The 25,579-nt window shown below is 42.9% G+C and overlaps 2 protein-coding genes across 4 annotated transcripts; both read left to right on the plus strand.

Moving 5' to 3' along the window:
- Nucleotides 1–3,429: 3,429 nt before the first annotated feature.
- On the plus strand, nt 3,430–9,394 carry LOC110525635 (charged multivesicular body protein 7). Its single transcript, XM_021605938.3, has 11 exons — nt 3,430–3,788; nt 3,973–4,258; nt 4,360–4,531; nt 4,625–4,810; nt 4,975–5,108; nt 5,214–5,262; nt 7,476–7,595; nt 7,762–7,860; nt 8,371–8,428; nt 8,554–8,790; nt 8,875–9,394. The coding sequence occupies exons 2-11, from the start codon at nt 3,975–3,977 to the stop codon at nt 8,928–8,930; spliced, it is 1,395 nt and encodes a 464-aa protein (XP_021461613.1). The 5' UTR covers nt 3,430–3,788; nt 3,973–3,974; the 3' UTR covers nt 8,931–9,394.
- Nucleotides 9,395–16,049: 6,655 nt separating this feature from the next.
- Nucleotides 16,050–25,332, plus strand: LOC110525636 (ectonucleoside triphosphate diphosphohydrolase 4). 3 transcript variants are annotated; one of them, XM_021605940.3, is made up of 13 exons: nt 16,050–16,487; nt 16,923–17,031; nt 17,172–17,366; nt 17,485–17,690; nt 20,321–20,471; nt 20,582–20,685; nt 20,811–20,870; nt 21,025–21,179; nt 22,713–22,879; nt 22,989–23,313; nt 23,457–23,542; nt 23,644–23,805; nt 23,920–25,332. In XM_021605940.3, the coding sequence occupies exons 2-13, from the start codon at nt 17,024–17,026 to the stop codon at nt 24,152–24,154; spliced, it is 1,854 nt and encodes a 617-aa protein (XP_021461615.2). In that variant the 5' UTR covers nt 16,050–16,487; nt 16,923–17,023; the 3' UTR covers nt 24,155–25,332. The 3 variants fall into 3 exon arrangements, 2 of the variants coding, with proteins under 2 accessions (XP_021461615.2, XP_021461616.2); XM_021605941.3 differs by having other exon boundaries at nt 21,025–21,155; XR_016496580.1 differs by lacking the exons at nt 22,989–23,313; nt 23,457–23,542; nt 23,644–23,805; nt 23,920–25,332 and having other exon boundaries at nt 21,025–21,332; nt 22,713–22,850.
- The last annotated feature ends 247 nt before the right edge of the window (nt 25,333–25,579 follow it).

Raw genomic sequence — 25,579 nt, forward strand, 5'->3', positions numbered from 1 at the left:
GCAAGGAGGAATGGGAAAAAATGTCAGTCTCTCGATGTGCAAAACTAATAGAGACATACCCCAAGCGACTTACAGCTGTAATCGCAGCAAAAGGTGGCGCTACAAAGTATTAACTTAAGGGGGCTGAATAATTTTGCACGCCCAATTTTTCAGTTTTTGATTTGTTAAAAAAGTTTGAAATATCCAATAAATGTCGTTCCACTTCATGATTGTGTCCCACTTTTTGTTGATTCTTCAGAAAATACGGAGCGTAGGGGTTGGTAATGTTCTCTAGTTGCACCGTGATTGGCTCAGTGTTCTGTCACTCATGGGGACACTAAGTCACAGCAAAATCTATGGGGAGAGCTAAAACATTCAAGCCCCTTGTGTGATTTACATTAGAAGCTCCCATCCAAGAAGGCTCAAGGTCATTGGCCACAGATAAATGGGATTTGACGTATTTTATATCTACCGTAGCTTTGATTGGACTGATCATGTCAACATCATACTTTCAAAATCTTAGCTAGCAAGCTAGACAAGCAGTCATCATCATGAATCAAGACAACAAGCAAATCCTTTTCAATCCTTGTCATATGAAGAGAAATTATAGATAAAGTGTATTGGTGTTCATCGGCCATTGAACATAAAACATTACACAACAAGTTGGAAATTGCAAATTCAACAATGTGTTGTTTGTAAGGAATCAGTGGCTAACTGCAAGTGTTACAAAGAAATCACTAGCCTGCTATTGAGTGGAGTGGGTGTATGGTCCAAATCTGGGTTTAAGGGTCTCTTTTCCAAGATTAAAAGGATAAACATTCACATACAACACCATGGGCCAGAAAAGGTTGAATATATTGGCTGTGCTGTCAACTGAACTCTGAATTAAAAGAGCTCCGACTGGGAAAATTAGCTTTGAACGGTCATCCAACTTGGAATTCCATGTTGAGGAAGTCTGGCCTCTTTCTAGAGCTACGTTCTGAAGATCACTAAACGTCATGATTTGACCTTGCTTTTTCCCCAGAGTTCCCAGTTGTCTTGAAAGCACCATAAATACAGAGAATGGCAGACTTTGATAACAAAGTTTGATGACAAAGTTTGCCCACAAAAGGACTGTTGCGCCACTTTTCTGTTCAAGTGAGCACAGCATAAGGGGAGTCTAAAAATGTATTGTATGCTACTGCATAATGATGTAAAATGCCAGGGAGATATGTATACTGTGGTTAAGAAAGTAATACTGAGTGTATGTTGTGTAGTAAACTTTTAGTAGCCCATGTGCATCACCCTAATAATTTGGTCCCTTTCCCCCTCTTAACTTAGCCTACTGTTTTGACTTGGTGGTGCACATGTAGCCTATAGCCTGTTTTAGAGAAATTTCAAAAGTGCTGAACAAATAGTTATTGACTACGTCTGTCCTAGCTCGCTCATTAATGTCTTAATCGAAATTGTTATTGTCAGTAGAAACCACATTTGTTTAAGCAAGTCATCCATATCAGCTATGTTTTTTAAAAAGGCAGTAAATGAAGCTGAATTAACTGTTTCGCTACCAAGCAAGGCTCCACAGATAGCCAGGTGTAGCGGTGGTAAGGATTCACTCCGTGGTGCTGAAAAAAAAAACTCTGCTGTTGGGACAGCTTTATGTAGGCCCTAACAGTTTGTGGGCACCGTTTGTCACCGTTATAGTGCAATATCCCCCTTTCTCTTTCCTTACTAATGTATGGTTTAGTGTTGTGTAGTGGCTTTGCTGAGATGCATAACAAAATATGTTTTGGAGTTTGCCCCACCAAGATTTACATGCTAAAATCACCACCGCTCGTTTTCCATGAAAAAAAGTAATGTTTTCTATACAGACCCCTTTTGTCATACAGTAGACTATTCCATGAGGCACCCAGACCTTATGAAAGTTGCACAGTATAATCTTGTAATAAATCAAATTTAGTGATACATAACTTGACATTTCCATTGGGACATTGAGGGAGGATAACCAACATTCCAATTAATAGCAATGCATTTCTGTAAATGCTAGGCTACACAGTTTCTTTTCTTCTGAACAGTCTCCAGTATCAATGTTTCCAAGCAAACAAAAACAGGGAGAAGGAAGAATCTGTAGACATGCTGAGATAAAATAACATACTCTTTGCCAGAATTAGGCCAGTCTTCACAAGATCATAACACATGCAAATATGTCCCCTTTTGTGTTTTACACTTCCAGCAGAGGAATTACATTTATGAGCATGATATTCAGTTTCACTGGTATATTGGATGGTCTATGGATGGTCTTAAGTCTTAAACTGCAGTAATTTGTCTGAGATTATATGAACATGACTGGGCATTCTAACATACCTTTGCTCCCGAGTGGCGCATATGTCTAAGGCCCTGCAGCTCAGTGCTAGAGGCTTCACTACAGACCCTGGTTCTATCCCGGGCTGTATCACAACCGGCCGTGATCGGGAGTCCCATAGGGCGGCGCACAATTGGCCCAGTGTCGTCCCGGGTTAGGGGAGGGTTTGGCCGGGGTTGGCAGTCATTGTAAAATAAAAAATTGTTCTTAATGGACTTGCCTAGTTAAATAAAAGGTTACATTTAAAAAATCCATTCATCATCATCAATATTGTGTTGTGTACTGACTGTGCACCATGACAGTGTAGTCTGTTGAGCTGTTTATATCGTGTCAGTGTGAAAAGTTGAGAGTTAGCTAGAGAAACTGACAGATCAATAACGTTACATTGCTATACCTACTGACTCTAATAAAAACTCACATTGCGCTGTCAAAAAACGTCAGAATATCGGTCTTCAATCTTTTGGCCGCTGGTTTCATAATTTAATTCAGATCTAGTGTGATTGAGACAAAAATAATACCTAAAGTTAGTGGGCTAGCTAGCTAACGTTAGCCAACTTTTGGCTAGCTCTAATGGTAAATCAACTGGCGAACACTAGCCAATTAATTTACTTCTGTTGAAACAGGACAAAAAGGCTACAAAACATTTCCTAACACACAGCAGCTGTTAGAGACTAGTTAATTCTCCTCAGACATAACTTCAGTGGAGAGGGAATGAAACATTAGCTAACATTACATGTCAGTTACACTACTAACTCAGCACTAGGAATATTTTTCTCTCCCTTCTTCTGTTAAGTCAAACATGTCAGTTCCACTACCTGCTCAACACTGGGGATACATTTGTTTTTCTTCTGTTAAGTCAAAAAGCAGTTACCTTCCCGGCTACATCAGTCAAATAAAGAGCAGCCAGTTTCTGATCTGCTTGCTTTTACAACTCTGAGAAAAAGCACAACATAGAAACAGCAGCTGCTGCACCATGCTGGTCAGAATCTTTGCCTTCACACATCCCCCCCAGACTGGCAAAAACTATTATATATAAAATACATATTTTTGTGTGTGTCCATTTCTACCAGCCCCACCCCAACAACAAAAAAAATGGTCCAGCCATTGCCAGATGGCCAATCCAGTATTCAGAATCTGACCAGCGTCTCTGCTCTGACCCGGTCATGTCTAGATGGGATACAGTTTATGTTAAATTGATGACAAACTTTTTGGGGGATTTTAGCTAACCCTAACACACTTCTCTTAACCTGCTACGTTACTTCACCTAACCTGCTAGTAGCAGGCTGCTACGCAAAGTATATTTTGACATAAACTGTGTAACTTCTAGACAAAACCCTCGCTGCTGACTGTGAACCTTGTTATCCCGACCATCTTGAACATGCGCAGAAAAAGCTCAAATCTGACGTTTGAGGAAGTTAGCTGCTAGCAACTTCAAAACAACATGTTGTGGAGCACACAGCAGGCATTGGTTAGTTGTTTGCTCATCATGGTGAAAATATATAATAGACTACTCTAGTGTAATTGGACATGTCTGAGATTGAATTTAGTACGGAGCTCAGCTTGATAGCCTTGGTTAGCTGATGACGTTGTTGTTATTCTGCCTGCTAGCTAGCTATGCATTCCACACAATCTCTCTGTCTTTTGTTCTACAGAAATGGTTCCATCAAATCTTGGGGAAGAAATGTCTACTAAAGTAACGTTGCCACCTGAGTGGGAGGACGATGAACGGATGAATTTCCTATTCTCCGACTTCAAAGAAAACCGAGATGTCAACACAAAAGATTGGGACAGTAAAATTGATTTCTGGACATCACTCATTCTTAAAATCTGTCGAAGTCGCGGAACCGTCTGTTTTAATTTGCAAGAGTTGAACAAGATTTTTCAGAGAAAAGGATTTGTACCATTGGGTTTGGGTACTGTCATTCGGTGCATGGCTAGGTAAAATATCAATGCAATGCCATCTGCTAAAATGTGAGAAAAACATAACCTACCTAGTCTCACTATCCTTACCTTACTGTACTTGTCTGTATTCCTGGCAGGTGCGGCAAGATACAAAGAGAGTCAGAGTTTGCAGCAAATGTGGACTGTGGGTGGGTGTCTTGGGGTTTTGGCCTGTTGCTGGTGAAGCCTTTAAAATGGACATTTTCAACTCTTCTGGGTAGCAGTGGGGTTACTTTGGAGGAGTCGTTTGTTGTCATTGAACTGGTAAAGGTGTGTATATTTAATTAATTCAAAACATGACCATGGGGCTAGCAGGTTTATCCATTTAACACTGACCTTTTATTTTCTGTATGTTTCCTTCAGGAAAAGGCAGCAGAATTGCTTGGTGTCTACTGGAGTTCCCCAGTGGCCAACTGCTCTCTCCTGTCCTTCCAGGAGCTCCAGACACTGTCGTCCCATGTGTGTATTGATGAGAGTACCCTGTGTATGGCTCTGCTACAGCTGCAGAGGGAGAAGCAGGTCACAGTATCACTGCATGAAGGCGAGAAGGTGAGGATATGAGAATGATTAATTGAAGTGAGCATATTATTAGACTACATTGTAGGCTGCAGTAACTCAGACCATTATCCATGAGATTTCACACACATTGTTATGAGGATAATGTCATTGTATCAATGTGTTGCATTGAGCCAATGTTTTGTTTGTTTTCACAGATTGTTAAGTTTTCTCAGCCAGGACAGGACCGTGTGTCTTCAGTCAGTGATGTGGACCTAGGCATCTATCAGCTACAGCGCAGTGAGAGACTGCTTGAAGTGCGGGTGGAGGCATTGGGTCTAGAGGCAGAGAAGTGCGTCCCTGACACATCACTTAGCGTTGTCTTGTGCAGTCTCTAATCCTCAGTCGTACATTTTTTTTGTGTGATTTCTGCTTGTGCTGTATTGTCTTTTTGTAGGTGTAAAGAAGAAGCTAGGGTGTTGCTACGCGAAGGGAAGAAATCTCAGGTAGATTTACAATCCTCTGATCCTGTGTTGACTTTTTGTCCTGCACCAAACTCAAACGCAACCAAAACTCCCTAAAAACAAGTCTCCCACCGTTGCCGCCTGCTATATACCACCCTCTGCCCCCAGCTGTGCTCTCGACACCATATGTGAACTGATTTCCCCCCATCTATCTTCAGAGCTTGTGCTGCTAGGCGACCTAAACTGGAACATGCTTAACACCCCAGCCATCCTACAATCTAAGCTTGATGTCCTCAATCTCACACAAATTATCAATGAACCTACCAGGTACCACCCCAAAGCCGTAAACACGGGCACCCTCATAGATATCATCCTAACCAACTTGCCCTCTAAATACACCTCTGCTGTTTTCAACCAAGATCTCAGCGATCACCGCATCATTGCCTGCATCTGTAATGGGTCAGCGGTCAAACAACCTCCACTCATCACTGTCAAACGCTCCCTGAAACACTTCAGCGAGCAGGCCTTTCTAATCGACCTGGCCGTTGTATCCTGGAAGGATATTGATATCATTCCGTCAGTAGAGGATGCCTGGTTATTTTTTTTTAAAATGCCTTCCTCACCATCTTAAATAAGCATGCCCCATTCAAGAAATTTAGAACCAGGAACAGATATAGCCCTTGGTTCTCTCCAGACCTGACTGCCCTTAACCAGCACAAAAACATCCTATGGCGTTCTGCATTAGCATCAAACCGCCCCCGTGATATGCAACTTTTCAGGGAAGCTAGAAACCAATATACACAGGCAGTTAGAAAAGCCATGGCTATCTTTTTCAAGCAGAAGTTTGCTTCCTGCAACACAAACTCAAAACAGTTCTGGGACACTGTAAAGTCCATGGAGAATAAGAACACCTCCTCCCAGCTGCCCACTCTTCTCTGTATACATCAATGATGTTGGTCTTGCAGCAGACGACACCATTCTGTATATTTCTGGCCCTTCTTTGGACACTGTTAACAACCCTCCAGGTGAGCTTCAATGCCATACAACTCTCCTTCCGTGGCCTCCAATTGCTCTTAAATACAAGTAAAACTAAATGCATGCTCTTCAACCAATCGCTGCCTGCACCTTGCCCGCCTGTCCAACATCACTACTCTGGATGTCTCTGACTTAGAATTTGTGGACAACTACAAATACCTAGGTGTCTGGTTAGACTGTAAACTCACCTTCCAGACTCACATCAAACATCTCTAATCCAAAGTTAAATCTAGAATTGTCTTCCTATTTTGCAACAAAGCATCCTTCACTCATGCTGCCAAACATACCCTTGTAAAACTGACCATCCTACCGATCCTCAACTTCGGCGATGTCATTTACAAAATAGCCTCCAATACCCTACTCAATAAATTGGATGCAGTCTATCACAGTGCCATCCGTTTTGTCACCAAAGACCCATATACTACCCACCACTGCGACCTGTACGCTCTCGTTGGCTGGCCCTCGCTTCATACTCGTCGCCAAACCCACTGGCTCCAGGTCATCTACAAGACCCTGCTAGGTAAAGCCCCACCTTATCTCAGCTCACTGGTCACCATAGCAGCACCCACCAGCAGCATACGCTCCAGCAGGTATATCTCTCTGGTCACCCCCAAAACCAATTCTTCCTTTGGCTGCCTCTCCTTCCAGTTCTCTGCTGCCAATGACTGGAACAAACTACAAAAATCTCTGAAACTGGAAACACTTATCTCCCTCACTATCTTTAAGCACCAGCTATCAGAGCAGCTCACAGATTACTGTACCTGTACATAGCCCATCTATAATTTAGGCCAAACAACTACCTCTTTCCCTACTGTATTCATTTATTTATTTATTTTGCTCCTTTGCACCCCATTATTTCTATCTCTACTTTGCACATTCTTCCACTGCAAATCAACCATTCCAGTATTTTACTTGCTATATTGTATTTACTTCGCCACCATGGCCTTTTTTTACCTTTACCTCCCTTCTCTCACCTCACTTGCTCACATTGTATATAGACTTATTTTTCTACTGTATTATTGACTGCATGTTTGTTTTACTCCATGTGTAACTCTGTGTTGTTGTATGTGTCGAACTGCTTTGCTTTATCTTGGCCAGGTCGCAATTGTAAATGAGAACTTGTTCTCAACTTGCCTACCTGGTTAAATAAAGGTGAAATAAAATGTAAAAAAAAAAAAAAAATGCAGTCTGGGAAACCTCAATACATTTTTCTCCCCAAGGCCCTGAGGTATTTGAGAAGCCGAAAGAGAGTTGAGAGGAAAGCAGACGGCTTAAATGCCCAGCTGGAGAATGTGAAGGGAATCTTGGACAGGATAGCAAACTCAGAGACAGACAAACTGGTGAGTATGCAACAACAACAAAAATCTAGCCAAAACAGAGCAAGCACTAAAGTTAACCTAAAATTTGCAATGTGAGTAATTTGTGGCTGTTGTCATCACTTCTTAGTTCTACATGCAGTAACTAAGGTATTCTGTTCTCTATGCCTCTTTCTGCTTGCCTCTATAGGTGATACAGGCATATCAGGCTGGAGTGTCAGCCCTGCGACTCTCTCTGAAGGATGGGACTGTAGAAGGAGCTGAGAGCCTTGTGGATCAAATCCAAGAGGTCAGACTCTTCTTCACTGGGACTGCATTTAGTTGCTGTTATTGACAGTGGTGTAAAAATGCTTTAAAGTACTACTTAGGTAGTTTTGGGGTATCTGTACTTCACTATTTATATTTTCTACAACTTACTTCACTACTCCATACATTTCCCCTGGTCATGCCTACTGCCTCAAATCTGGCGGACTCACTAAACACATGCTTCATTGGTTAAATTATGTCTGAGTGTTGGAGCGTGCCCCTGGCTATCCATAAAAACAAGAATGGTGCCGTCTGGTTTGCTTAATAAAAATTATTTGAAGTTATTTTTTACTTTTGATACTTAAGTATTTTTAAAACCAAATACTTTTAGTAGTATCTGTATTTTATTGGGTGACTTACTGAGTCATTTTCTTTTAAGGTATCTTTTACTTGCACTCAAGTATGACAATTTTGTACTTTCTCCACCACTAATTGTTAGTTGTTGCATGTCCACATCAATCTAAATGTATTTTCTTGCCGTTTGGTATTACAGTTGTGTGACACTCAGGATGAAATGAACCAAACTCTGGCTGGTGGAGCGCTCAACTCAAGTATGTCCTATCACATATATAATATCTACTTGGTTGTAGTGCCTAACTTAGACAATTTCATAATTACATTTCCAATATCCAGAGGGTCTGAGAAATGATCAATTTTCCTATTGATATTTGTTTAGCGGATGCCGACACAGACGAGCTGGAGGATGAGCTGAGATCTTTATTGGAGAGCTCTACTCTGGATAGGCCTTCCACACTTCCTGAAGTACCGTCACACCCTCTTTCACCTGTCAGGGAATCTGGTTCCATTTGTGATGATCTGCTGTGTGCTTTGCCCTTAGTCCCTCAAAGCCTCTTCAATATCACAGATGAGGAACTGGACAAAGAGCTGAGCCGTCTAACACTTGCAGATACATGTATGCCTCTCTTGTTCCTTTATCTTTAAAATACTACCTCAAGAGGCTACTGAAGTAACCTTTGTTTACGCATCACTCCCTTAGGTCTTCAAGAAAAAGATTGTACCGCGCCAGTGAAGAGGGCTGAGTCTGCACAGTGACAACACTAATAAAAGAAGTCAACTGCAATATTACCCGGACCCTCAGTGTTTGGGCACAGTGATAAAAAATAGTGTGATCTGTCTTTTGTAACATGCTTATTGATGTCTCTGATCACTGTCATACACTTTTAAAATGTATTTATAAGTGGCATTTTTGAAGTTTATTTATCATTCAGTCTAATAAAGATATCGGTAACAATCATGATGCCAAATTATAAAGCCACTATTTCAGATTGACTGTAATGAGGTTGGGTTGAATGATATCTATGCCAAATACAGTGCATTTGGTTTAGTATTCAGACCCCTTGATGTTTTCCACATTTTGTTACATCACAGCCTTATTCTAAAATGTATTAAATGATTTTCCCCCCTCATCAATCTACACACAATATGCCATAAGGACAAAGTGAAAATATGTTTGCAAATGTACACTGCTCAAAAAAATAAAGGGAACACTAAAAGAACACATCCTAGATCTGAATGAATGAAATATTCTTATTAAATACTTTTTTCTTTACATAGTTGAATGTGCTGACAACAAAATCACACAAATGATCAATGGAAATCAAATTTATCAACCCATGGAGGTCTGGATTTGGAGTCACACTCAAAATTAAAGTGGAAAACCACACTACAGGCTGATCCAACTTTGATGTAATGTCCTTAAAACAAGTCAAAATGAGGCTCAGTAGTGTGTGTGGCCTGTATGACCTCCCTACAACGCCTGGGCATGCTCCTGATGAGGTGGCGGATGGTCTCCTGAGGGATCTCCTTCCAGACCTGGACTAAAGCATCCGCCAACTCCTGGACAGTCTGTTGGTGGATGGAGCGAGACATGATGTCCCAGATGTGCTCCATTGGATTTAGGTCTGGGGAACGGGTGGGCCAGTCCATAGCATCAATGTCTTCCTCTTGCAGGAACTGCTGACACACTCCAGCCACATGAGGTCTAGCATTGTCTTGCATTAGGAGGAACCCAGGGCCAACCGCACCAGCATATGGTCTCACAAGGGGTCTGAGGATCTCATCTCGTGACCTAATGGCAGTCAGGCTACCTATGGCGAGCACATGGAGGGCTGTGCGGCCCCCCCAAAGAAATGCCACCCCACACCATGACTGACCCACCGCCAAACCGGTCATGCTGGAGGATGTTGCAGGCAGCAGAACGTTCTCCGCGGCATCTCCAGACTCTGTCACGTCTGTCACGTGCTCAGTGTGAACCTGCTTTCATCTGTGAAGAGCACAGGGCGCCAGTGGAGAATTTGCCCATCTTGGTGTTCTCTGGCAAATGTCAAACGTCCTGCACGGTGTTGGGCTGTAAGCACAACCCCCACCTGTGGACGTCGGGCCCTCATACCACCCTCATGGAGTCTGTTTCTGACCGTTTGAGCAGACACATGCACATTTGTGGCCTGCTGGAGGTCATTTTGCAGGGCTCTGGCAGTGCTCCTCCTTGCACAAAGGCGGAGGTAGAGGTTGTTTGAATGTTAAATGACGAGACAGAGGCAATCTAACACCCATAACAGAGGTCCTGCTGCTGGGTTGTTGCCCTCCTACGGCCTTCTCCACGTCTCTTGATGTACTGGCCTGTCTCCTGGTAGCGCCTCCATGCTCTGGACGCTACGCTGACAGACACAGCAAACCTTCTTGCCACAGCTCGCATTGATGTTCCATCCTGGATGAGCTGCACTACCTGAGCCACTTGTGTGGGTTGTAGACTCCGTCTCATGCTACCACTAGAGTGAAAGCACCGCCAGCATTCAAAAGTGACCAAAACATCTGCCAGGAAGCATAGGAACTGAGAAGTGGTCTGTGGTCACCACCTGCAGAACCACTCCTTTATTGGGGGTGTCTTAATTATTGCCTATAATTTCCACCTGTTGTCTATTCCATTTGCACAACAGCATGTGAAATTTGTCAATCAGTGTTGCTTCCTAAGTGGACAGTTTGATTTCACAGAAGTGTGATTGACTTGGAGGTACATTGTGTTGTTTAAGTGTTCCCTTCATTTTTTTGAGCAGTGTATTAAAAACAAATACCTTATTTACGTAAGTATTCAGAACCTTTGCTTTGAGACTTGAAATTGAGCTCAGGTGTGTCCTGTTTCCATTGACCATCCTTAATGTTTCTACAACTTGAATGGAGTCCACCTGTGGTAAATTCCATTGACTGGACCTGATTTGGAAAGGCACACACCTGTCTATATAAGGTCCCACAGTTGACAGTGCATGTCAGGATTTTGTCAGGAGAAAGAGAGTGTGGTTCCAGCTAAAGGTGGATTACGGACAGAGCTGGTGGAAGTCATGGACCCTGAGAGCACACTTGTTTGAAATTGAAAAGTGTCGCGGTAGCGTTTGAAAAAGAATAACATCAAGCTGAAGCAGCTTCATTATTAGTGGGATGCACTGTTGAGCTTTACATCCTGAGGGGTTTGTGCTGCTTGTATAGATTATGACAGCCAGTTAAATGGTGTCCTTTGAGAAAGCAAGAACAAGATGTATGTTAGATGTTCAGTATTATAAGGAGATGTATACAGAGGAGTAATGGAGGGGAAAAAGAGAGACAGAGGGAGGAAGATGGCGAGCTTCAGTCGGTTAAAAATTGCAGGAAAAGGGGAGATGGCTTGTTGAAGAATGGTAGAAAATGAGTGAGCGACGACCGGAGGAGAAATGGAAGTGAATGAGGGTGAAGTATCAGAGGTGGTTGGTGTGGTGAAGTTCTCGGAGCACGAGGCATGCACCGAGGTTCAGGATAAAGCTGAGTCTGACAGGAGTGACGTTTTTGGAAGAAGTGGACCCTTGTCTTTTGGCTGATAAATTTGTGGTTTCAGGGTATATGAAAACATAGTTGGGTGCTGTGGAATTGGTGAGGGTAACCAGAAGTGGTGTTGTGATAATTGTTTGTGTTTCTGCTGGTCAGAGGGAGAAGGCACTCGAGTTAAACGGATGGGGGCAAGAAATGTGGTTTTGTTTCGCTTTCAAGAAAAGGGAGTGATTACAAGGGTAGCAGTGCATGTAAAAGTTGACCAACTGAAGGGGAAGATTCCCAGTGTTTGTGATGCTTGTCGTTTGGTGCGACTCAGACGGGGTGGTGAAACAGAAGTCATTGTCTGTTCTTTTGAGTTTTGATGAGTCTTTGCCCGACAAAGTGATGTTAGGATATACAGTGCCTTGCGAAAGTATTCGGCCCCCCTTGAACTTTGCGACCTTTTGCCACATTTCAGGCTTCAAACATAAAGATATAAAACTGTATTTTTTTGTGAAGAATCAACAACAAGTGGGACACAATCATGAAGTGGAACGACATTTATTGGATATTTCAAACTTTTTAAACAAATCAAAAACTGAAAAATTGGGCGTGCAAAATTATTCAGCCCCTTTACTTTCAGTGCAGCAAACTCTCTCCAGAAGTTCAGTGAGGATCTCTGAATGATCCAATGTTGACCTAAATGACTAATGATGATAAATACAATCCACCTGTGTGTAATCAAGTCTCCGTATAAATGCACCTGCACTGTGATAGTCTCAGAGGTCCGTTAAAAGCGCAGAGAGCATCATGAAGAACAAGGAACACACCAGGCAGGTCCGAGATACTGTTGTGAAGAAGTTTAAAGCCGGATTTGGATACAAAAAGATTTCCCAAGTTTTAAACATCCCAAGGAGCACTGTGCAAGCGATAATATTGAAATGGAAGGAGTATCAGACCACTGCAAATCTACCAAGACCTGTCCGTCCCTCTAAACTTTCAGCTCATACAAGGAGAAGACTGATCAGAGATGCAGCCAAGAGGCTCATGATCACTCTGGATGAACTGCAGAGATCTACAGCTGAGGTGGGAGACTCTGTCCATAGGACAACAATCAGTCGTATATTGCACAAATCTGGCCTTTATGGAAGAGTGGCAAGAAGAAAGCCATTTCTTAAAGATATCCATAAAAAGTGTTGTTTAAAGTTTGCCACAAGCCACCTGGGAGACACACCAAACATGTGGAAGAAGGTGCTCTGGTCAGATGAAACCAAAATGGAACTTTTTGGCAACAATGCAAAACGTTATGTTTGGCGTAAAAGCAACACAGCTAATCACCCTGAACACACCATCCCCACTGTCAAACATGGTAGTGGCAGCATCATGGTTTGGGCCTGCTTTTCTTCAGCAGGGACAGGGAAGATGGTTAAAATTGATGGGAAGATGGATGGAGCCAAATACAGGACCATTCTGGAAGATGACCTGATGGAGTCTGCAAAAGACCTGAGACTGGGACGGAGATTTGTCTTCCAACAAGACAATGATCCAAAACATAAAGCAAAATCTACAATGGAATGGTTCAAAAATAAACATATCCAGGTGTTAGAATGGCCAAGTCAAAGTCCAGACCTGAATCCAATCGAGAATCTGTGGAAAGAACTGAAAACTGCTGTTCACAAATGCTCTCCATTCAACCTCACTGAGCTCGAGCTGTTTTGCAAGGAGGAATGGGAAAAAATGTCAGTCTCTCGATGTGCAAAACTGATAGAGACATACCCCAAGCGACTTACAGCTGTAATCGCAGCAAAAGGTGGCGCTACAAAGTATTAACTTAAGGGGGCTGAATAATTTTGCACGCCCAATTTTTCAGTTTTTGATTTGTTAAAAAAGTTTGAAATATCCAATAAATGTCGTTCCACTTCATGATTGTGTCCCACTTGTTGTTGATTCTTCACAAAAAAATACAGTTTTATATCTTTATGTTTGAAGCCTGAAAGTGGCAAAAGGTCGCAAAGTTCAAGGGGGCCGAATACTTTCGCAAGGCACTGTAAGTTATCCTATACGAGCTTTTGTAACGACTACATTACGTTGTTACTGTTGTCAAGCTTATGGGCATGTGGCAGCAGTCTGTAGGAGGGAGGTTCCTAGGTGTGAGAAGTGTGCAGAAGGGCATGAGACAAAGGAATGTGTAGAATTTGGGAAAGTAGTGGTATGTGTTAATTGTAGGGGTGCCCATTGGGCTGGGGATCAGAAATGTCTCGTGTGAGAGAGGCATGTTGAGGTTTCCAGGGTTAGAGTAGTGCAGATGTTGTCATATGCTGAGGCAGTGAAGAAAGTAGGGGGGGAAATGGATCAAGGGGGAGGGATCCTGAGAGGAGTGGTGTGATTTGTACATATGTACCATTACAGAGGGATAGGCCAAAAAGTGATATCTATTTCAGTAAGATTGGATTTTTAGCATTTATAGCAATGGTTATCAGCTACTACAGGGATGGAACATAAGTCACAGAATATTGAGGTTGTGGTGGCAGCTGCAGAGAAGTATTTGGGTGTTCGTGACTTGACTTCAGAAGAGTTGCAGGGTGTAAGTGGTGATGTCCCATCATTTCAGGTTGTTGGCATGAGGTCAGACTAAATAGATTTAAATAGTGGAGTGGGGTGGTTTTATTTATTTTTTGTGAGTAGTTAGATGGTAGTTTTTTTTAGTTAAAAAAAATATATTAAGCAAAGTACAAGGGAGGTGTACTCCATACTAGTAGGTGGCAGTAATGCAACATATTGGATGCCAAATGCCATTAAACCTCATCGAAGAAGTGCATGTCAGAGCAAAAACCAAGCCATGAGGTAGAAGGAATTGTCCCTAGAGCTCTGAGACAGGATTGTGTCGAGGCACCGACATGGGGAAGGGTACCAAATATTTCTGCAGCATTGAAGGTCCCAAGAACACAGTGGCCTCCATCTTTCTTAAATGGAAGAAGTTTGGAACCACCAAGCCTCTTCCTAGAGCTGGCTGCCAAGCTGAGCAATCTGGGGAGAAGGGCATTAGTCAGGGAGGTGACCAAGAACCCAACAGTCACTCTGACAGAGCTCCAGAGTTCCTCTGTGGAGATGGGAGAACCTTCCGGAAGGACAACCATCTCTGCAGCACTCCACCAAATCAGGCCTTTATGGTAGTGGCCAGACGGAAGCCACTCCTCAGTAAAATGCATGACAGCCCGCTTTGTGTTTGCCACTTGGCCCCTAAAGACTCTCAGACCATGAGTAACAAGATCCTCTGGTCTGATGTAACCAAGATTGAACTCTTTGGCCGGAATGTCAAACGTTACGTCTAGAAGAAACCTGGTACCATCCTTACGATGAAGCATGGTGGTGGCAGCTTCATGCTGTGGGGATGTTTTTCAGTGGTAGGGACTGGGAGACAAGTTGGAATCGAGGGAAGGATGAGCGGAGCAAAGTACAGAGATCTTTGATGAAAACCTGCTTCAGAGTGCTCAGGACCTCCGACTGGGGCGACGGGACAATGACCCTAAGCACACAGCCAAGACCATGCAAGAGTGGCTTCGGGACAAGTCTCTGAATGTCCTTGAGTGGGCCAGCCAGAGCCTGGACTTGAACGCAATCGAACATCTCTGGAGAGACCTGAAAATAGCTGTGCAGCGACACTCTCCATCCAACCTGACAGCGCTTGAGAGGATTTGCAGAGAAGAATGGGACAAACTCCCCAAATTCAGGTGTGCCAAGCTTGTAGCGTCATACCCGAGAAGACTAGAGGCTGTAATCCCTGCAAAAGGTGCTTTAACAAAGTCCAGAGTAAAGAGCCTGAATTTATGTAAATCTGATATTTCATTTTTTTAAATATAAATTTGCAAAAAATCTAAGCCTGTATTTCCTTTGTCATTATGTCAAGAAAGTACACTTTATGACACTGTCAATAAGCATTATGAACATCATAATCACATAGGCCAGATTGGCCTATCACGTACATTCCCTTATGTCAGTCATCAGTCAAAAAGAGGGTGTCTTGTCCTGCTCCTTCTCCTTTATCCACCCCAATCATCAGCAACAGCATTGGGGTAGGTGCATGTCTGTCATTGTTGTGCTCAATTACAATGATAATTTAATATGGTCAATTTCAGAATTTTATAACATAAACATACTGTTGACAAGTAGGCTATACTGTAATTGAATATTTTGCCCTGTGTGGTAAGTATTGGGGTTTTGACTATGTAGGTGTCATTACCAGCCATAAAACAATGCAATTTGTCACAACAGGTCTAAATAGCTGCGCCATGACAGTATTAAGACCATGTTATGTCAGCTGTTATAACACTGGGTGTCAAGTGTTACCCAGTTTTCTTTGTTTCCTTGTTTTCAGTGTAGTTGCACATTTTTCTTGATTTGTGGCAACTTTGAGTTGTTGGGGGTGGGAGCCACCAATCTAAACTCACGAGGAGCAGCAAGAAAACAACTGATACACAACTAAATTACGAAATTGCACCTTGTGTGTTCTACCTCGCAACAGTAAGCAAAGACACCGCCTGAGTCCCCCTCCAAAAAGGATCAGAGGATGCTGCCAGTTTCCCAACCCTGAGCAAGCAGGCTATACCAGTGAAAGCCGCCAGGGAGTGCCAATGATTTAAAAACATTCGTACCGCACCTTTTACTAGCTACGTCACATCTGCCTGACCTGCGCACTGAATACTAGCTAGTTAGGGTGCTGTTAGCGCATCCTCCCAATAGTATTAGTAACAATATTCAGCAGCAAACGAGCTAATGTAAATGTTATGCAACGAAGTCGTTCGAAACGCAACAGTAAGTACATTTTAAGTTTGGTTTTAGATGGACCGTGGGCACAGCATACTCCTAGTACAGGGCAGGGGCTAACGGTAGCCTAGCAATACCCCGGCTATCGTCGTTGGTTAACCAGTGATCTGTTTGTTTCGCTAGCCAGAATCCAAACATTCGCCCGCTTAATAAACTTGCTAGCTAACTAACATGTATATTGTTTAACCAATAGACTAGGAAACGCTACATAGAAAGCTAACGTATTGTCTTAGCTAACTAAACCAGCTAACTAGTTGAAATCGGACCAGTATCATTACATTATTATGCAATGCAGTACGTGGCAGTTGTGCCGGTGGATGCGCTAGTGGCCAAATGTCACCATTGGTATTGACACGCGTTGGTATCGATGTCATCAGTAATAATTACTGCTTAGCTTGTAGCTAACGTGTTTATTTTATCAAGACAATGAGCAGATGGAGAAATGGTGAGGCTCTGAAGCCAACATCCCAGACTCGTGTCCCCTTTGAATGATTTTCATCCAGTGAACTAGGACAGTCCACGTCATGGGAAGGTAGGCTCGACCGACTGAGTAGAGGACTAGGAATTGTTACCCTTTAATTATTATTCCATGGTCGGCATACATGCCGCTGTTGCATAGACTAGTCAAAGTGTATTTTACCATACATACCAAGGTCTCACTTGTCCTTACAGGATCAGCTTCTCGTGCCTCCCAGCCTCCTGGCACTTCAGCCTGTCACCCCTGGTTCTTCCTCGTCTACTGCTACCTTCATTCAGGCAGCTACTCTTATTTGGTCTGCTGGTGGGATTGCTAGGACTGCTTTACCTGTTGTTGGTAACAGGAAAGGGCCAGGACATCTGGATCAGAAAGGACAACTACTTCCATAGGTGAGTCACTAGTAGCGGCACATTAGAAGATACCATTACATATTCCTGTAAAGACAAGAAAATGTTTGGCTGAATTTGGCTTACAATTGTCAACTTTTCATTCACCTCTGATCACCAGACACTTGGCGAGAGTCACAGATGTGGAGGCCACCGACACCAGTAATCCCAACCTGAACTACGGTTTGGTGGTAGACTGCGGTAGCAGTGGCTCCAGGGTGTTTGTGTATTGTTGGCCCCAGCACAATGGTAATCCCCATGATCTGCTTGACATACGACAGATGAGAGACCAGCACAGGAAACCAGTGGTCATGAAGATCAAGCCAGGTGAGACATACCTGGTTGCTGATGACTGGTGTGCTGCTGGGAAGAGCCACATGTATACATTCCCACTCTGGTTTCATAATGTAAACTCGGCAAAAAAAGAAACGTCATCTCACTGTCAACTGCGTTTATTTTCAGCAAACTTATCATGTGTAAATATTTGTATGAACATAAGATTCATCAATTGAGACACAAACTGAACAAGTTCCACAGACATGTGACTAACAGAAATTGAATGTGTCCCTGAACAAAGGGGGGGGGGGTCAAAATCAAAAGTAACACTCAGTATCTGGTGTGGCCACCAGCTGCATTAAGCACTGTAGTGCATCTCCTCATGGACTGCACCAGATTTGCCAGTTCTTGCTGTGAGATGTTACCCCACTCTTCCAACAAGGCACCTGCAAGTTCTCGGACATTTATGGGGGGAATGGCCCTCACCCGCCGATCCAACAGGTCCTAGCCAACAGGTCCTAGACGTGCTCAATGAGGTTGAGATCTGGGCTAATCGCTGGCAATGGCAGAACACTGACATCCCTGTCTTGCAGGAAATCACACACAGAACAAGCAGTATGGCTGGTGGAATTGTCATGCTGGGGGGTCATGTCAGGATGATCCTGCAGGAAGGGTACCACATGAGGGAGGATGATGTCTTCCCTGTAACGCACAGTGTTGAGATTGCCTGCAATGACAACAAGCTCAGTCCGATGATGCTGTGACACACCGCCCCAGACCATGACGGACCCTCCACCTCCAAATCGATCCTGCTCCAGAGTACAGGCATCGGTGTAACGCTCATTCCTTTGACGATAAACGTGAATCTAACCATCACCCCTAGTGAGACAAAACCACGACTCATCAGTGAAGAGCACTTTTTGCAAGTCCTGTCTGGTCCAGTGACGGTGGGTTTGTGCCCATAGGCGACGTTGTTGCCGGTGATGTCTGGTGAGGACCTGCCTTACAACAGGCCCACAAGCTCTCAGTCCAGCCTCTCTCAGCCTATTGCGGACAGTCTGAGCACTGATGGGGGGATTGTGCGTACCTGGTGTAACTCGGGCAGTTGTTGCTATCCTGTACCTGTCCCACAGGTGTGATGTTCGGATGTACCGATCCTATGCAGGTGTTACATGGTCTGCCACTGCCAGGATGATCAGCTGTCCTTCCTGTCTCCTTGTAGCGCTATCTTTGGTGTCTCACAGTAGGGACATTGCAATTTATTGCCCTGGCCACATCTGCAGTCCTCATGCCTCCTTGCAGCATGCCTAAGGCACGTTCACGCAGATGAACAGGGACCCTTGGCATCTTTATTTTGGTGTTTTTCAGCATCAGTAGGAAGACCTCTTTAGTGTCCTAAGTTCTTCTAACTGTGACCTTTAATTGCCTACCATCTGTAAGCTGTTAGTGTCTTAACGTCTTAGCGCAGAAATCCTGTTAACGGGATCAAATTCGACAACATCCGGTGAAATCGGAGCGCGCCAAATACAAAATCGTAATATTAAACATGAATGAAAATACAAGTGTTTTACATCGTTTAAAAGCTTCACTTCTTGTTAAATCAGCCGCTATGTCAGATTTCAAAAAGGCTTTACGACGAAAGCATACCATGCGATTATGAGGACAGTGCCCCACGTACAAAAGCATTAAACATTTTCCAAACAAGCAGAGTCGTCACGAAAGTCAGAAATAGCAATAAAACAAATCACTTACCTTTGAAGATCTTCCTCTGTTTGCAATCCCAAGGGGCCCAGCTACACATCAAATGGTCGTTTTGTTCGATGAAGTCCTTTATATCCCAAAAAGGTCAGTTTAGTTGGCGCGCTTGATTCAGTAATCCACCTGTTTCCCTCGTTCAAAATGCATACAAATGAATCCCAAAAGTTACTGATAAACTTCATCCAAACAAGTCAAACAACATTTCTAATCAATCCTCGGGTACCTTAATATGTAAATATACAATTTATGTACATGTACAATTTAAATGTAAATGTACAATTTAAGATGGAGAATAGTATGTTCATTACCGGAGATGAATAACGAAGTGCCCACCCTCATCCACACACCCCACAATACTACAGTCAAAATGGGAGCCACCTAGGAAAACAAAAAATTCTAGCTCATTTAAAAAATAAAAAACAAGCCTAAAACTATTTATATAGACTTGGCATCTAGTGGAAGCCCTAGGAACTGCAATCTGGGAGGTATTCCTTTGATTTTCCCATGAACAAGGATTTGGATGGGCAGATTCCTGCCATATCAGTTCTGTTATACTCAGACATTATTTGAACAGTTTTAGAAACTTCAGCTTTCAATCCTAGCTTCTGGGCCTGAGTTACAGGCAGTTTACTTTGAGCACGTCAGTCATCCGAATTACCGAATACTGCCACCGGCCCTCAAGAAGTTAACCGTTCCACAGGTGCATGTTCCTTAACAAGCATGGGAAACAGTGTTTAAACCCTATACAATGACGATCTGTGAAGTTATTTGCATTTTTACAAATTATCTTTGAAAGACAGGGTCCTGAAAAATTACGTTTCTTTTTTTTGCTGAGTTTAGAAGACATTGGCTTAGTTTAAAGCACTTATCCATTCCACCCAATAAAGACGGAGCCATGGTCTTAATACTTTATTTTTTTGTAGGCATCTCAGAGCTTGCAAAAACACCAGAGAAGGCCAGTGATTACATCCACCCCCTGCTGAGCTTTGCTGCCCAGCACATCCCCAAACACAAGCACCAGGAGACCCCTCTGTACATCCTGTGCACGGCTGGAATGAGGGTGCTGTCTGACAGGTACACCCCAATTTAGTATTTCTCATCTTGAGATGGAAACTTGCAAGTGTTTATTTTTTATTACCGCTGTGACCTCCCATGTTAACATTGGCTTATTTCCTCTTTTTCAGTCAACAGGAAGCACTTCTGGAGGATCTACGGACCGATATCCCTGTACATTTCAACTTCCTCTTTTCTGATTCCCATGTGGAGGTCATTTCTGGCAAGCAGGAAGGTGAGCTAACCTGTTTAGAGTAGCAGGCAAGCTAAACACTGGCCATTCAACATTGAGATGTCACCATCTGTGTTGAAAATGTGTGGAAATGCTGGAATATATAAATTATCCTTGTTTTTGGACAGGTGTGTATGCATGGATTGGAATCAACTTTGTCCTTGGAAGGTTTAATCATGTGGCTAGTGGTAAGTATCTAAATACATTTCCTTAAGATATCTGCACATCGTCACACTGAATACTTTAATTCCCTTATTTTACTTACCTCTGACACCACTTTATTTGTCTTTCATTATTTTTCTTCAATGGGACCCGTGGCTCCTTCCCCTATCCTTCCTATAGAGAGGGATGCAGTTGTAGAGGTGCAGGTACCTGGAGGTGACCAGCAGGAGGCGCTGGTGAGGAAAAGGACCGCTGGTGTTCTGGACATGGGGGGTGTCTCCACTCAGATAGCATATGAAGTGCCCAAAACTGTAAGCTTTGCTTCTCCACAACAGGTTATTATCAACAACAATTTCCCTTTTTTGTGCTCTTTTAATTTGTCACTCACTCATTTTCTCTTCCCACCACTCATTCCCTGGTTAAACCTGTAAACATCATGTTTGTCCTCTGGAGATGAAGTCCTCTCCATTCAGAGTGGACTATTGGAGGTCTGCTCTAAAGATAAGCCTGCTGCATTGCTTCATAGTAGAATGTGTTAGTTCAAACTCTAAAGGTAGACTCCGCAATTTGATATTGCATACAATAAACCGCATAGTGGGGTAATTTCTGCAACAGCTAAGAGCGTTAAAGTGCAAGAATCAACTTCTTCGCTGTTTTTGGTCCTCTGGCTACCATGCTATAACAGCATGAAGTGAACCCATGCACACACGCACAGATATTGTGTCTGTAGCTAGCTTTCCATCCAACTGGCAACAGATTTTCATGCAAATATTTTAAAATTGCATTTTCCCACCAGATTCCATCAAATTTACTTGTGGATAAATGGCTGTGTGATGACGTAGTGCACATAAAACAAACAAAAACAAACTTTTGCAGTTAAATAAATACTAGTTAAATGGATTTCCATTGCATTTAACTCTACTAATGGTTTTCTCTCAAAAAATGTTGCATTATATAGCGAGTTTGCCCACAACAGCTCGCAGATACAGTGTGGGTAGGGCCTACATTAGATCTATTATTATTATGGACAAAATAGATCACATCACCTGAATAAGATCCTCAATATTTATTGGAAAGGAGCATAAAGCTCATCACCTTGCACTTTCACCACCCTGTGAAGTTTCATCTGTAGCCTAACAAACTGCATGGTTTCCCGACGAGTCGTAGGAGGACCACAAATGTTATTGGGTGACTTTACTTCAATATGATGGTACTAATATCAATATTTGTGTGTAAGTGTTAACGCCAACATTTCTTACATCATTTTTCCGACACAAAGATCCCACCTTGTCTAGCTTATTTTATCTTGTCGACATTTGGAAAGTTTACCGACAAATCTTCTGTTTCCATCAGGCCTGTTATGATTATTTATTTTTTTATCCAACATGTACTGTACTTGCATAAAAAGGTTGAATGGAAACCTGGTTACTGTGTGAGAGCAAAGTGTTGCATCTCGCTCATCTCAATATCTACGGTGCTGCTCGTGGCAACGTCATTTCGCTGAGTCTACTTTTAAGATCACAGATAATGCTTAAGAGCCATCGTGCAAAACATCCATGACCAGATAATAATACATTCATTTAAAGCAGTCCAAGTCCATCAGCTTTTCAGTCCTGCGCAATTATTTTTGCTAGTTCACAAAAATGTTTGGTTTTCAATTTACTATGACAATTTGCATGCGCTCTTACTCTTGTAGTTTTTGCTCTCCACTGAACGTAATTCACCTGCAGTTTTTTTCTAAATGCGGAACTTTATAGAACTGTCGTCTTGATCAAAGTTTCTTTAAGTAAATGGTTGTTATACATATAGACAGTCCTAGATAAAATAATGTAATTTCCTGGCTGATATTGAATGTTTGATTTTTATAGGAGGAAGTGGCCAAGAACTTACTTGCGGAGTTCAACCTGGGTTGCGATGCCCACCGGACAGAGCATGTCTACCGGGTGTATGTGTCCACCTTCCTGGGCTTTGGAGGCAATGCTGCTCGACAAAGATATGAGGAGAGCATTATCAGGAACACTCTCACTAAAAACAAGTAAGAACCTTTAACACATGCTATGATAGCTAATGATACTGATAGTTTACTAGTTTGACATTGCTCAGTGCTGTCATTATGGAGAGCTCATTTTAGTTGGTTTGTCCAGGCTCCTGGGTCTGCGTGTAGGTCAAACGGCAGAGTCCCCCCTGCTCGACCCGTGTCTACCCACAGACCTGCAGGACGAGGTGGGGCCAGCGACACAGAAACTCCACCTGCGTGGCACAGGGGATTTTGATCACTGCAGACAGCTGCTTCAGCCCTTCCTTAACCGCACCAACGAGACTCACTCCTCCCTCAATGGCATCTACCAGCCTCCCATCGACTACCCCAACAGCCAGTTCTATGGGTTCTCTGAGTTCTACTACTGCACAGAGGATGTGTTGCGCATGGGCGGTGATTTTAACTCCTCAAAGTATTCCATTGCTGCCAAGGTGAGGCCTTACCACAGCAAAGCAGCACTTCAATGTAGTTGGCACTCCTAACTGCATGGAAATGCATGTATTTCACCATAGCTTAGGCTAATTGCAGTAAGATGGTGGCTGTGTTTACAATCAACATTGTGCTTCATCTCCAGGGTTACTGCGCCACCCAGTGGAAATCTCTGAAAGAGCGATTTGACTCAGGCTTATATGCATCTCACGCTGATGTTCACAGACTCAAGTAAGTCCCACCACCAGCTTTGGCTCTTTAGTAAGACTTGAGTCCAGTAATAGTAAAGAGTTGTCGGGGAGAATTCATGTAAACATTTGTCTTGTGTGCAGGTACCAGTGTTTTAAATCAGCCTGGATGTATGAGGTATTCCACTCAGGCTTCTCCTTCCCTATAGACTACAAAAACCTGAGGACTGCCCTCTTAGTTTATGATAAAGAGGTGCAATGGACTCTTGGAGCCATCCTTTACAGAACCCGCTTTCTACCTTTAAGGTAAGAGAACACTTGCTGTCACACTTCATCATGCTTTAACACTGTAATACGCCAATATATTTTTGCTGATTAGGATATGGAGAAAACTTTCACTATTTTACATTCCTTTCCAAGGGATATTCAGCAGGAGACCCTCAAAGGAGTCCACGCCCACTGGCATCGCAGCTTCTCCTTTGTCAACAACCACTACTTGTTTCTGGCCTGCTTCCTGGTTGTCTTCCTCTCCATCTTGCTCTACTTGCTGCGACTCCGACGTATCCACAGCTGTACCACGCAGCGCTGCACCCCCTCTACTGTTGAGTGGTTAGAGGAGGGTCTGGGATCTCCCTCACTCCCTATCACCCTCTAGACTTCAGCTTTCACGCCAAAACCAGCTCCTTTCCCTATGCCTGCACTTTTATGTTCAGGCCTTCATTTGTTAGCTGGTAATGACAAAAAACTCTAAAACTGAGTTGGATTTTGAATGAATCCAATGAACAGAGAAACAGCACTGGGAGGGACTCTGGTATGGGAGATCTTGCATGTTGAGTTTGCATACTTGAGTTAACCATGAGATTGTCTTATTTATTTTTAATGATGTCAAAATCTGCCTTTTTTTATGTTGCTGGAAATATGAACTAGGTACTTGGTGTGTAACTCCTTGCCTGAGGTTTGAGAGCTCCCCATGCATACTTTATCCAGTCACGCAGGTTTCGTTAAAGCTTCCTGTAAGGTTCGAATGGCAGCTGCCTCATAACTTCCCCTAATTAGTCAATCAAAAAACAACACATTTTTAAATAAAGTCCTTAAATTACTGTCTTTTCCAATTAGTGCACAGAATTGAATCAATGTGAATAGACGAGCAGGTTCGAGGAGGATCGTGAAACCGTTACTGTTTAGAGTACATACTGTATTAGCTCATATGTATAGATTCTCTGTACTTGAGTGGAGTTTCACTTCCTTTCCTGTCACATTATCCTGATGCAATTTAATATGTTTGTGTACTAGCGGCTCTGTTTGTCGTTTGGGTGCATGATTAGTGAATGCTTATTTATTGTGTGGAGGAATGGTGTATGCCTCTGCTTACCCTCTGTACTCCTCAGTGTAGACAGACACTTGTCATACTTTGATTGTCACCGCTTCTTTTTTTTAACTTTAGTTTCTTTTGTATCCTTTGTTCTGCCTTCTATTGCAGAACAGGCAGCATCTATCAAAGGTGCAATATTTATTGTCTTATCACTGGAGAGACACTCCAGCTGAATCCACACAGGGCTCAGAGCTACAGTAGGGTAAAAAATGTCTGCTGTCTTTTCAGCTCAATGGTGTCACGTGATGGGGTGCAGATCATTTAATTAGAAATCTCGACAAACACACTGGGCTTCGTTTTCAGAAGCTGTGATATCACTGCTGTAAAGGGGTTAGTTTATGAAAGCATTATAGGCCATATTTATATTGAAGGGTGTACTCAAATCAATTCACAGTTTGCACAGGATTTTTGTTTGTTTTACAATACCATTGGTGTTGAATAATAAAGAGATTGTTTTGAGACTTATGGTTCAAAATATCAACGAAAGCTACAAAAATCATCAAACGCAATCTGTTGATTTTCACTTGTGTTCACGTGGAATATATTGGGTGCCCTCATTGTCTTGAGGAGAGTTGGAAGGAAATTGCTGATGAGTTTGAGTCCCCATTGGTTATGTAAGTATTGAGTAAGTAAACACATGCATATATACAGCAGCTATGGTCAGGGTTTACACGTCCCCAGTAGCACGGGAAGAAAATCAAGGTACCA

Source organism: Oncorhynchus mykiss, chromosome 6, assembly GCF_057628025.1.
Source record: "Oncorhynchus mykiss isolate SJ-2025 chromosome 6, ASM5762802v1, whole genome shotgun sequence".
Classification (NCBI taxonomy): Eukaryota; Metazoa; Chordata; class Actinopteri; order Salmoniformes; family Salmonidae; genus Oncorhynchus; species Oncorhynchus mykiss.

What these genes read in the sequence shown, in the direction of transcription:
- LOC110525635 (XM_021605938.3), top strand. Translation starts at nt 3,975, where the DNA reads ATGGTTCCATCAAATCTTGGGGAAGAAATGTCTACTAAAGTAACGTTG. An exon ending in CACTGCATGAAGGCGAGAAG is followed by an intron (nt 4,811 to 4,974) that starts GTGAGGATATGA and finishes TTGTTTTCACAG; the next exon opens with ATTGTTAAGTTTTCTCAGCC. An exon ending in TTGGGTCTAGAGGCAGAGAA is followed by an intron (nt 5,109 to 5,213) that starts GTGCGTCCCTGA and finishes GTCTTTTTGTAG; the next exon opens with GTGTAAAGAAGAAGCTAGGG.
- LOC110525636 (XM_021605940.3), top strand. An exon ending in AACACTCTCACTAAAAACAA is followed by an intron (nt 22,880 to 22,988) that starts GTAAGAACCTTT and finishes TGGTTTGTCCAG; the next exon opens with GCTCCTGGGTCTGCGTGTAG. An exon ending in GCTGATGTTCACAGACTCAA is followed by an intron (nt 23,543 to 23,643) that starts GTAAGTCCCACC and finishes TCTTGTGTGCAG; the next exon opens with GTACCAGTGTTTTAAATCAG.